Here is a 13,739-nt window from a genome sequence, read left to right on the forward strand (position 1 = left end):
GATTATTGAGAGGACGTTCGGTCTCCTGAAGGCCAGATTCCGGTGCCTCCATCTAACAGGTGGCTCCCTATACTACTCACCGAAGAAGGTGTGCCAGATAATCGTGGCATGCTGCATGTTCCACAACCTGGCACTGCGATGCCAGGTGCCTTTTCTGCAGGAGGATGGGCCTGATGATGGTCTTGTGGCAGCGGTGGAGCCTGTGGACAGTAAGGAAGAGGAGGCAGAGGAAAAAGATATTGACAACCGAACGAACATCATCATGCAGTACTTCCAGTGACACACAGGTAAGAGACTGTTACTGCTCCTCACATTTCTGAATACTGTATGACATTGTACAAGTCAGCCTCTTCACCTTTGTCTAAGGACACTGACAGTTCACTTTGCCTTTCAATTTTTCAGATCTGGGTACCTCATTCTGCCTTCTGCTATATGTACTGCTGCCCAACAACTATCATACAATGGTATGAGCAAATGAACATTTACATTGATATTTGTTGGTGATGTTGTAATAATACATTTGTGAAAGATCAGACTGACTCCAGATTGGTTTGTGATTCAAGGGTGTTTATTTAGGGGCTAATGTGTATAGGGGTATGTGGAAGGGGCTCGGGTGATGGTGGAGGAAGGTCCATAGTAGACTCCAGTCTCTTGATATCACAGGTGCATTGTCCAATGGGGCATAGGAAGGGGACTAATGGCAGTTCAAGGTGGACAGGGTGACATAGTGGGACAGAAGGGTGACAATCAGGAGGGTCCTATTTCCTGGCGGGGGTCTTGGCAATGTTCTCTGTCTTCTGCCTGGACCGCAGGGACCGTTTGCGGGGTGGTTCTCCTTCTGCAGGGGGTGGGGTGCTGGTGGCCTGTTGGGCCTCCTGTCCACTAGCGCTGGCGGAGGTGGAAGGCTGTTCATTGGTTTGGCTAGTGTCAGGGCCCTGTTGTTGTGCCACTGCCTCCCTCATGGTCTTGCCCATGTCAGCCAGCACCCCTGCTATTGTGACCGGGATGGTGTAGATGTTGATGAGGTCCTCCCTGATCCCCATGTATTGTCCCTCCTGCAGCCGCTGGGTCTCCTGCAACTTGGTCAGTACCGTGCCCATGGTCTCCTGGGAATGGTGGTATGTTCCCATGATGTTTGATAGTGCCTCCTGGAGGGTCGGTTCCCTAGGCCTGTCCTCTCCCTGTCGCACAGCAGTCCTCCCAGCCTCCCTGTTGACCTGTGCCTCTGTCCCCTGAACCATGTGCCCACTCCCACTGCCACTGAACCCAGGTCCCTGATCGTCCTGAGTTAGTGGGGTTGCCTGGGGTCCCTGTAGTGGTGGACACACTGCTGATTGACGTGTCCTGGGGACAGTGGCATGGGCAGTGGCATGGGTGGGTGCTGTGGTGGTGTTTCCTGAGGGGGGAAGTTCTGTGGTGGGTTGGGACTGTGGCAGGGGAACCGACTGTCCAGGGGTTCCTGATGGGCCAGGCTGGTCATCTTGATCTAGGCATGCAGAGCTGCTGTTGTCACCGTGGGCCTCGTCTATGGGGGGACCTGATATGGCTGGCACCTCCTGTCCGGTGACGTTGGGTAGCGATCCTGTTGGAGGGTAAAGGCATTGTTATTTTATCTGTGTGTGCCATCTTGTGCAATGGGTGTGTTTTCCTCTATTACTGTGCTTGCACTATCACCTTGGCCCTTGTGTGAGTGGTGATTGTGTACCCTGGGTGAGTCTCTCTATTGGACATGCTTTGGTGATGGGTGTCCATACATTGTTGTTGCATCCAGGGCTTGATTGTGGGAGTGGTGGGGCGTGATAGTGGGGTGTGTGGGAGATGGTGGAGTCATGGGAGTGAGGGTGAGGGTAGGAGTATGTGATGGCATGCAGGTAGGGTGGGGGGATATCATAGTAAAGATTTGACTTACCAGAGTCCATTCCTCCTGCTACTCTTGCGAGGCCCTCAGAATGCATTATTGCCAAGACTTGCTCCTCCCATGTTGTTAGTTGTGGGGGAGGAGGTGGGGTTCCACCGCCAGTCCTCTGTACTGCTACCTGGTGTCTGGATACCATGGAACGTACCTTCCACCGCAGGTCGTTCCACCTCTTCCTGATGTTATCCCTTGTTCTTGGATGCTGTCCCACTACGTTGTCCACGAGTCTCCGCCATAGCTCCATCTTCCTTGCAATGGAAGTCTGCTGCACCTGTGATCTGAATAGCTGTGGCTCTACCCGGATGATTTCCTCCACCATGACCCTGAGCTCCTCCTCAGAAAACCTGGGGTGTCTTTGAGGTGCCATGATGTGGTGTGAATGATGTGTGAGGTGATGGTTGATGTGTTGTGTGGGGTGATGTTTTGGGGTGTGTGGTGTGATGTGTGTGGATGGTGTATGAGTGATGGTGTTGTGTGCCTCTGGATGCTGGTGTGGTCTCTGCTTTTCTCTCTCTCTACTTCTTCAAATATTTTCGGTGTAAGGGGTTGTGGGTAATGTGGGAGTGTGTTTTATATTGGATTAGGTGTGTGGTGTGTGTATGTGTATCAGGTGTGTATATTTTATACTGCCCAATGTGGTGTAGTTTTGTATGTTTGTGTTTATTTTGAGTGTGGCGGTGTGTACCGCCAATGGATTACCGCATTTGAAAGACCACCGCAGTGATTGGTGGGTCGTGATACTGTGGGCATATTCCTGTTGGCGTAACGGTGTGGGTTTTGCTATCGACAGTTTATCACTGACCTTGGTATGGCAGACTTGTGTGGGTGTCTATATAGTGGCAGAATTCTCAGTGTGGGTCCTGCACCCGTAAACTCAACTCAGTCGTATCCTCCTGTTTTCACACACTCCGACTTCTCCAGAAGATCTACAACTAGATCCCAAAGGACTGCCGAAGAACCGTAACCCATGCCCTGGTTCCAAGCAAATTCGACTATGGCAATGCCGTCTATGCTGGCACCTCACAGAAGAACCTGAAGAAACTACAGCACATCCAAAACACCTCTGCTAGACTCATTCTGGACATTCACCGCTGCAAGCACATCTCTAATCACCTAAAAGACCTCCACTGGCTTCCTATTGACAAGAGAATTAACTTCAAACTCCTTGTCCAATCATACTAGGGCATCCTCGACCTAGAAACTGCCTACCTCAACTCAACCACTGCATCACCTTCTATTCCCCCACCGGACCTGTCTGCTATGCTCAACAAGCACTAGCCACCGTACCCCACAGATGGAAGACCTCAGCTGGTGGAAGATCCTTCGCCTACCTCTCGGCAAAGAGCTGAAACACCCTGCCCCTGCACCTCAGGCAGTCACAATGGCTACCTCATTTCATGAAGGACCTTAAAAGCTGGCTGTTCAGCTGAAACCCAGAGGACAAACCTACTCAGCGCCTTGAGAACCTTACGGGTGAGTAGTTGCGCTCTGTAAATCCTGATTTTGATTTTGATTTTTACCATTTCTGTGCTCACAGCGTACACCTCTCAGGAATCCTACGAATTCCTTACAGGAGTAAATAAATAAAGCCATTGTCCGTCCTTAAAATTTATTTGCATACCGAAATGGCTGCGGAAATTAGGCCCAAAATACGTCTCTATCATCACCAATCACTCTTAACCAATGTTAAGAGTGACTGCATTCGTTTTTTTACTTTCTAACTGATGACATGTTGTTCTGACTACTGAAAGACCTGTATGAAATATCTATGCCTACAAAATACATAAAGCTTGTGTTTCCTAAAAGTCTGTGAATTTTGTGCCCACAAAATATTACATAGTTTTTCCTGTGGGAGTCTAGCTGAAACAGAAAATGGCAACAGCAGACATTTTCTCCTTGTGAACAATCACTTTGTCAGCACCTTCTGAGACTTTTGAGTGTGGGGTATACACTTGGATTGTTTCACGCTCAACACAACAGTCACTTTGTAAAATTCCACATAATTCTAACAAATTCTTGAAATACCTCAAACAGAATTTCATAGTCTCGCAGTGGCCCACTGCTGCTATCAATGTCTATAACTGATGTAGAGCATGAGAGATGTTGTATTCCACTTAAAAGCTGTTGTTTTACAGGTAATGTCAGGTTTCTTTGTTGTCAACGTATATGGCTTTTAGAAAGCCCTCTCAGCCCAATGAGCATTCCACATCTGGTTTTCTCTCAGTTCTCTAGCTGGAGGTTAGCTCCTTGTTGTATGAAGGTGCAGAGGCTTTTTGTCTCATTGATTGATGTTTTAGGGGGGCGAGTTTGTTGATGTTGTATGTCGTACTTTCGAAGAACAGCGCCACTTTACCGCCATCCGCCGGCATGACCACAGCTGGATTTCCGCCATCCTTCTGGCAGAAATCCGCCTGTGGTCATAATCAGGCTGATGGCTGATAGCTGCAGCGACGGTCTTTTGGTGGCCTTCGCCGTGGTGGTAGGCGGTTTTTACCACCATTGTTTTAATGAGGGCCTATATCTTCAACATTAGTGCTGTGGTGGGGGTGGGAGGGTTACAAGGTTATGGTGTTTGTTAAATTGTTGGGAGGCTGCTTGCAATAACTCTAACCACTGGCAGTAGCTCAGAGTAGCACTACAACCCATCGTTCTTTTTTCTAACCGTGCCAACCCCGTTAGCTATATACAAATCAGGGTCCTCATGAGAACAGTCCAGCCTGAACTGCAGAGCCTTGTCCTCCCTGAACCAGAACACAAGCAACCGAGGACCGGTTTCTCCCTAGTTGTGGGCTCATATCATTTTGTACTGTAACAAAGCATCTTTGAAAGACGTGATAATCTTGCACAAACAATAACGATGGATTGTTGTAGCTGTTGTTTCTTTAACAAATTATTTTTATGTCTTCCATCTAGAAGTATTGTAAGGCCAATTGAACATTTTGTCTCTGCAGATCCCTGGATGTTGCTTTGAAATTCTTTGCCATCTTTGCCATCTCTAAAAACAGCTTATAGGGTGAATTTTCTGACAGACACTTCTGGGCATACTGGCAGCTTTGCTGTTGTTAAATAATTCTCACTGTGGAAAAGTTGATTTCATATTGCTTGGAAATGGTTTCTTAACCCTTTGCAGATTAATGAGCAGCAACAATTCTTTCTGTCTAGGCAGGATGTGGTACAACAAAACTGAATGCCGCAGACTAAGGGCCAGATTATGACTTTGGCGGTCTGATAAACGGATCACCAAAGCCATGGGGAGGAGGCTGCCTAAGCTGGAGGCCTGCCCAATTTGGAGTTTACCTCTGGCTGACCGCGCAGGGAGCTGATGCCATTGCAGCCTGCACTGCCTGCGTCTTGCAGCACAGTCAAAATGTGTACTACTTGCTTTTGCAGGCAGTGCACATTCCGATTGTGCTGACAGGAACACCCCTGCACTACCCATGACAAGGTCATGGACAGTGGAGGAGCCCCTCTGTGGCCCCCTGTGTGCATTTTGGCTGGCTTTTGCATGGTGTGGCCCCCGCCATGCAAAGGCCAGAGGAAAGGCAAGTCATGATCAGCATCGCGGTGCTCACTTAAGCCCCGCCGTGGCTGACCATGATGTGCACCACTGTTGGGATCAATGATCCTGGCGGCGGTGGCTGTCTGGTGGCGATCGGAGCACTTGCATCCTGATCTGGTAGTCGGACCACCTGTGATGCAGTAGTGGGCCAGCCGCAGCAGTATGGGGGTCCTATGGACCGCTGTATCCGAAATTCTGATTCTCATATACAGGTGGAAGCATCTTTTGATGATCAACAAATGATATGCAGTTGTTTAGTACCATCTAATTCTAATTACTCAGTATTAAAGCAGTAGGGGTGCACATACTTTTACAAACAGCTTTGGTAAGTAAGGATTAATAAATGACGACAAAGTGAAGTCATATGATGTTACATCTCTTCAATGTTAGGACTCGGTGAGCACTAGAAAAACTGTGAATACATATTAATTTATAATACCAGATACTCTTTTAGAGAGTGAGCTTTCTGTTTTTTTTTTTTGCCTAATTCTATCTGCATGTTTCTTTACTAGGGACCTAATTTAGAATTCAGTGGACCGGTTACTCCGTCACAACGGTGATGGATATCCCATTTGCCAAATTCTAAATCCCATAGGATAGAATGGGATTTAGATTTCTACTGATGGGATATCTGTCATCGTTGTGACAGAGTAACCCATCCACCGGGGTCTAAATCAAGCCCTACATTTGTTTCATAAATCACCAATTTCCTTACTTTCTTTGTCTAAGACAATTACACATCTTTTTTGTAATCTTCTCTTTTTAGGATTATTCAGATTTGGACAGACATTCATTAAGACTTCTTGCAGTGACAGCAGTCCAAAATAATGAAGATTAAAAGCTTGACAATGACGATCTACTCTTTAAAATTCTTTCTCCTTTGTGTCACCCCATCACTTCAAGGTAAGACCACTGACTGGACAAAATGGTTTTGTCGATGATTTACTGCAAAGCTTTTACACCTGTACCATCTATGTTTTTAAATAAATAGTGTGGGATATTATTATATAAGGATTGTTTTTTTAACTGGTGCTGTACTCTTGGATGCAGTCATTTGATAAATAACATTTTTAAAAATATTGAAATAAGTAAGGTGCCTCAAACATCTACTATAAAATCACATCAAATCTGAATACACCAACATCTTGTTAAAAGACATAGGCCCTCATTATGACTTTGGCGGTCTCTGAGCAAGGCCGCCAAAGCCACGGGCGCCAGAAGACCGCCAGTGCTGGCTGGATATCCCGCAGTAGCCGTGCTGGCAGGCGGCGTCACACTGGCGTTGCTACCACCTGCAGCGTCCAGCCAGTAGGATGCTGCCAGCCATATTAAGACCATTAATACAGCCTGGCGGTGTACTGCAGGTGGGGCACTGCTGGAGGTGGCAGCGTGCCTTCCAAGCCAGATGACCTCCTCGCCGGACAAGGTAAGTCGGACGTCCAACAGGGGATGGGGTGGGAAGGTGGGGGGCGCTATGTGGGAAGGGGGCTGCTGTGACTGTAGGACGGGGTCGGGTGCTTTCTGGGGGGTTGGGGAGACGTCTACTGGTGACAGGGAAGGAATTCCCTGTCCCTGTCACCGGTAGCTCTATCACCATGGTTTTCGTGGTACCGCTGCAGAACCAATGGTGGTAGGCCGGCTCCTAATATTGCCGGCTGTCCTCTGTGGACCGCCGGGTCAAAGATGAACTTCTCTGGCATAGCAGTATGGGTGTCGCTGCCAACCCGCCACACTCATAATTTGGCAGTAATCACCGCCAGCCAATTGGCAGTGATACCGCCACATTAACCCTGACAGTCAGAAGACAGCCAGTGTCATAATGACCCCCATAATAACAGCTCTATACGTACACTTAGGCTGCAGTATGAACATGGAAGTGTGGCTCAATGGTTAGAGTGGCAGACCCTAATGCAGAAATCTGGCCCGGGACCAGGGTTCAATTCCCGCCTCGGTGGGTCTTGGGCTCAATTTCCTCTGGATTGTGGACTGAAATTTTTTATGCACTTGATAAACTAAGGAGGAAACTATAGATTAGGATTCATATATATTTTATGTGCTTATATAAGTGGTTGTATTTTGGGAACATTAGAAATGGGTTCTTTGGTTGGCAGTCAGGTTACCCCCTGTCCAAGCAAGGACCCTCACTCTAGTCAGGGTAAAGGAGAATCACCCTCAGTCAACCCTCGCCCACCCCCTTGGTAGCTTGGCACCAGCAGGCAGGCTTAACTTCAGAAGCAATGTGTAAAGTATTTGTACCAACACACATAGTAATACAGTGAAACACTACAAAATGGACACCACACCAGTTTAGAAAAATAGGTAATATTTATCTAAATCAAACAAGACCAGAACGCCGAAAATCAAACATACACAAGTCAAGATTTGAATTTTAAAAAGAATAATAGTCTTACTCCTTAGAAAACAGTGAGAATGCTGTTGTTACATAAAGTACTTGGTTCGCATCAAATATAAAGCCGCACGGGCGAGCGTGTGTCAAAAAAAGGCAGAAATGCGTCGATTTCTCACTCGCAAGCAAGACCGTGTATTGTTCCTTTTCCAGTCAAGTCAGCGTGCGTCATTTCCTCTCCCGCAAGAGAGCTATGCGTCGATCCCCCGACAAGCACCTTGGGTCCGGACAGGCTGTGTGTTTATTTTTTACGCTGAGCGATGTTGCGTTCAAGATCTGGTCGCACGGTGTCAGGAAACAGTGTTGCCTAGGGCTTGCGTCGTCATCAGCAGCCACTAGCGGGTATTGCTCATCATTTCTCCAGCCATGATGCGTCAATCTCCCAGTCACGATGCAGGTGGAGCTTCGATTTTAGTAGCGAGGCCGGCGACGCGCCATTTATCAGCCATGTTGCAGATGGTGCATCAAAAGTTTTCCTGCATGGTGATCTGTTCGTGGATTTTAATCCTTTTCCACCAGCTTCACCTTTCAAGGGCCCTGAGACAGGTTTGGGCACCACTTGGCAGGGCAGAAGTCTTAGCAGAGAGAAGTCTTTGATGTCCCTGAGTCTTCAACAATATATATATATATATATATATATATATATATATATATATATATTTATACAAATTATGTAAACAACAAAACAATTCAATCACCAAATATATGGATAAATTATTCAGCTAATACAAAAAATAAACTTCCCAAAAAAACACATTTACTAAAAATACTTTAAACATTAAGACAATTAAAATACAAAGAATATAAAAACTAAACAAATAATACTATAAACTATATTTAAGCAATATTAGCAAAAGTATTGGCATGTGGGAGCATTATATACACTATTTTACATCCAGTGTATGCAATACATTAGGAAAAGAGTTGGACTTCAGAGGGGTTAAATTTACTATTCCCTCACCAGTCTAAGCAACAGTAGGGAAAGTGTTAAATTTGATATTCCCAATCCAAACACCACAGTAGTAGTGAAAATGTTGGACTTTGCAGGGGTTAGATTTACTAATACCATCATAAACAGCACAATAGTAGGGAAAGTGTTCGACATTTGAGGGATTAGATTTACTATTTTTTACTACAGTCACTGTAAAAGTTGGGAAAGTGTTTCACCCCAGAGGGGTTAAATTTACTATCCCCAAACAGTGCAACAGTATAAAATGTGATGGACTTCAGAGGGGTTCGATTTACTATTCATACTCCAGTCTATGTTACAGCAGGAAATGTGTTGCATTTTGGAGGAATAAGAGTAAAGAGCAGGGCTGGAAGTCCAGCGCTAATCTTTTGATGTACATATCACCATGGCTGACATTCATGTGTCACTCTAGTCACTCCTATGGCCTGTCTTCTGAGACTATCAGAGTTTCTCCTTCTGATACAAACTGCTTTTGAAGAGCAAGAGAGAACAGATGAGTGGATACTTCAAAAGAAGCAGAACCCCAACTTGGTGCATGGAAATGGACTATAAGAAGAGATTATGATCCCCAAAATCGTCATCTTTAAAGCAGCCAGACGGGCTGTGCGAGGAGGCAAAGTGCTGCAAGACTTCTGCCTGTGATGAGGACTGGGAGCCAAACCCAACTAGTCTCCCAGCTGAGTGAGAGGACATCAACCAGGGAAATCAATACCACCTGCCCTGGAGCCTGGAGCACCTTCACCTGACTGCCAGTGTGTCTGTGAGGAAGACAAGGTAATTGGAGGGAGCAAGGTCCAGTGGGAAGCCCGATTGAGTGGACACCCTGGCGAGGTGTGAGAAAATAACTGCTGCACAGGTCGGGTTGTAGCCTGTGTACAGGACAGAATAGGTGACCTCTGTATGGCAGGAAAGGGCTTCTGTGAATTGAGCCTTGTGCTGAGATGGTGACCCCCATCCCAGGAGGGGGCCAAGGTAAAAAAAGGACGTAGTCTTATCTGGTAGCGAGTGGGGACTCCTTATGTCACGAGGGGCCACCATGAAAGGATTTCACTATGCCGAATGGACAGGAGTCCATGTGCTGTGAGATTCAGTGACCTTGTATGCCAGAGGGCTTTGCCAGGACCACTGAGAATTGCTACCTGATGTGCCACCTCCCCCCGTAGAAGTGAGGATTTCATGGGAGAACCTGGGCACCATCACCTTTGCAAGAGAGAGGAACTGGACACTTATCCACAGGCGGAGCCGCAGAGAGCCTCAAGTCGCTTGGGGAGTGAGGCCACGAGTGATAGCCTGGGGTTTGTGTGACTAGTTCATCTGAACTCAGCTGCATTCACAAACAGAGCACACTCAGGAACCCAAGGTGCTTCTTGCTGGCAGGTATGGGTAAGACTGCTTAGGGCCAGGGGAACTTGTCGCTAAATAAAGCACTGTAGCGCTGGAACACAATTGACTTTAATTCAGAAGAAAGTGGACTCTTGAGACTCGTATTGTTAGTGGGAAAGGCCCCGGATGCTACCAATAGTATATGGGGGAAATAAACACTATCCTTAACATGAATATGGAGCTTGAAAGTGAATTGCTGAAGAGACACAAGACACGAACCTCAAGTGGGAACTGAGTAATTGTATGTGACTGTTGGTGTGTTGGTTAGCAGTAGAAAATAAAATACTTCCCTTTTTACAAAAAAGTAAGTATTTCAACGAACAGTGATTTATTATTGGTGATGCATCCAGTTTTAGTGGTGAGCTCATTTTCAATATCCTGTATCCACCCCAAACTCCACCTCCCACCCCCTCCATGTGAGCCTTGGACTGCTCAGACCACACAACCCAGAGAGTCAAGTGCAAAATGGGTACTTGGCCTAGTAACTCAGAATCCATAATAAGTCAAGGCCAGGACTATCATGAGTAAAATGCCTCAACCCCCACTGTTGGGCCCAGTAATTCCTGCTAGTTCTGTGATCCTCTGAAAGGTGTTCTGACTGGAGGTGTTTGGGTGGCTGGTGGAAGGAGATACAACTGTTCAAGCAGTTAGGGCCTGAGTTGAGTAGTACCTTCTATATGTGCGTGAGGAGTTTGAATTGAGCACATTTATGTTTTGGGAGCCATTGTGGTTCTCATGTGGGTTCTATGTGAAAGGTTGAGGATGTGTTCTGGATTGCTTTTAGTCTTCTAATGAGTTGCTTGTGTTGGGCAAGAGACGTTAGGAAACATAGCCAGATTTTGGCCCTGTACTTCAACATGCTTAATTATTTCAGTATATATTTCAAAGCCCCCTGTAGTTGTTTGTTTGTATTTATATACATTTTTTTGTTGTCAGTGTCCATTGGTTCGCGGTGCTGATGAGAACCCTTGAACTGTTATAGGGTTCGAAACACTTCAACTCCACCCATCAGAGAGTGCTGAAAATTAATCTGAATATACGTACAGGGAATATTGGGCTTGAAATTACAACCCACAGTATCCCTGTTGGTGGCTTATCAATAATCTCAATCAGCATCTTATGGTCCTCCAGCTGGTGTTTTCCCATTGACGAGGGGTTGCTAGTGAATCATAGTGCGCCCCTGTTGAGTTGTAAAGTGCAGAACATGTCCATATTTATACAGACCATTTTGTAGGATATAAGTTTTTTGATGTTTTGTTTATTGTTCGTTTTCATGTCCTGAAAAATGTGTTTCATGTGGGCTGTTAATAATTTTTGTTGTGTATAATATTTTTACATATGCAATATTGTAGGTGGTGGCCTTTCTGTTGTGACAATGTATCTTTTAAATAGAAGACATGGATTGAGATCACTTTGATTTAGTCATGTGATCCTGTATATAAGCATATTATTAAAAATGAGTTTGGTCAGCATTGGCATTTCCCTTGTTGTTTTGACTTTTAGAAAGTGTGTATTTCTCTGCTCTCACTGCTCTGTGTGCCTGACAGCATGTCTTCAATATACGTCTGGACTGAGCTCGGTGACTGCTCTATTTGTGCTTTCCCTCTAGACAGACACAACACGGGATACTCAACCACATCTGTATTCATCTGCATACTGATGAGACTTCCTGTGCAAGAAGGATGGGGGGGGTCATACTTACACTTTAAAGCCTAGTGGCCTGACCCCACACAAAGGGCTGATTACCCCCAACTGATAGTCTGGAGCCAGGGCTGGGATGAAAGCGAGACATTTTTGCACTTCAAGAAGCTGCATTGAAGTCACCCCCACTTTAAAGGTACATGGAGGCATAAGTACTAGGACTCTGAACTGAATCTGAACAAATCTGTAAACTTCTAGACTTGGAAAGAACTCTGCAGGAGTAAAGATTGCTGTGTTGTAAGGATCACCACTTTGCCTGGATTTACTTTTTGTCTATTTGGGGCACTTCCCGCTTAAGCCTCCATAACTTTTTTCCATATAAGGTATCTATGCCAACTTCATGTCACATTGTCCCAACATACTGGGGATTCTAAAGGTACCCAAAGCCTTTCTCTTCCGATCATGTGATGGGGGCCTGAGAGGCTTCAAAAGGAAGTAAAGGAATTTCCTTTCCTTTGAAGTCTCTCAGAGCATTTCAAAAGCCAGATCGTAAGCGATCCGGCTTTTGAAATGCCCACTAGAAACCAGGTGTAAGGAAATGCCTCCTTGGCATGGTTACCCCCTGACGTTTTGCATTTGCTGATGCCAAGTTTTGATTGAAAGTGTGCTGGGTCCCTGCTAACCAGGCCCCAGCACCAGTGTTCTTTCCCTAAACTGTACCTTTGCTTCCACAATTGGCACAGACCTGGCATTCAGGTAAGTCCCTTGTAAATGGTACCCCTGGTACCAAGGGCACTGATGCCAGGGAAGACCTCTAAGGGTTGCAGCATGTCTTATGCCACCCTGGGTACCCCTCACTCAGCACATGCACACTGCCTCACAGCTTGTGTGTACTGGTGGGGAGAAAATGACTAAGTCGACATGGCACTCCCTTCAGGGTGCCATGCCCACCTCACACTGCCTGTGGCATAGGTAAGTCACCCCTCTAGCAGGCCTCACAGCCCTAAGGCAGGGTGCACTATACCACAGGTGAGGGCATATGTACATGAGCACTATGCTCCACAGTGTCTAAGCCAAACCTTAGACATTGTAAGTGCAGGGTAGCCATAAGAGTATATGGTCTGGGAGTTTGTCAAACACGAACTCCACAGTTCCATAATGGCTACACTGGAATCTGGGAAGTTTGGTATCAAACTTTTCAGCACAATAAATGCACACTTATGCCAGTGTGGGATTTATTGTAACATGCACCCAGAGGGCATCTTAGAGATGCTCCCTGAATACCTACCCGACTTCTAGTGTGGGGCTGACCGGTTTCTGCCAGCCTGCCACAACCAGACGAGTTGCTGGCCTCATGGGAAGAGTGCCTTTGTCACTCTGTGGCCAGGAACAAAGCCTGTACTGGGTGGAGGTGCTTCTCACCTCCCCCTGCAGGAACTGTAACACCTGGCGGTGAGCCTCAAAGGCTCACCCCCTTTGTTACAGCACCACAGGGCATCCCAGCTAGTGGAGATGCCCACCCCTCCTGCTACTGCCCCCACTTTTGGCAGCAAGGCTGGAGGAGATAATTAGGAAAAGAAGGAGGAGTCACCCACCAGTCAGGACAGCCCTAAGGTGCCCTGAGCTGAGGTGACCCCTGCTTTTAGAAATCTTCCATCTTAAGTTTGGAGGATTCACCCAATAGGATTAGGGATGTGCTCCCCTCCCCTCAGGGAGGAGGCACACAGAGGATATAGCCACTCTCCAGGACAGCAGCCATTGGCTTCTGCTCTCCCAGACCTAAACACACCCCTAAATTTAGTATTTAGGGGCTCCCAAGAACCCAGGAAATAAGATTCCTGCAACCTGAACAGAAGAAGAAGGA

At 46.5% G+C, this 13,739-nt stretch overlaps 1 protein-coding gene across 5 annotated transcripts in view; it reads left to right on the forward strand.

The window, feature by feature from the left end:
• Positions 1-13,739, forward strand: part of LOC138299206 (butyrophilin subfamily 1 member A1-like) — a 944,067-nt gene that overhangs the window by 129,627 nt on the left and 800,701 nt on the right. For all 5 annotated transcript variants that reach the window (XM_069237321.1, XM_069237322.1, XM_069237323.1 and 2 more), the window contains one exon: positions 6,241-6,377. In XM_069237321.1, the coding sequence (XP_069093422.1) occupies positions 6,302-6,377 (76 nt within the window). In that variant the 5' untranslated portion in view covers positions 6,241-6,301. The remainder of the gene's footprint in view (positions 1-6,240; positions 6,378-13,739) is intronic.

This window comes from Pleurodeles waltl, chromosome 6 (genome assembly GCF_031143425.1).
Source record: "Pleurodeles waltl isolate 20211129_DDA chromosome 6, aPleWal1.hap1.20221129, whole genome shotgun sequence".
Classification (NCBI taxonomy): Eukaryota; Metazoa; Chordata; class Amphibia; order Caudata; family Salamandridae; genus Pleurodeles; species Pleurodeles waltl.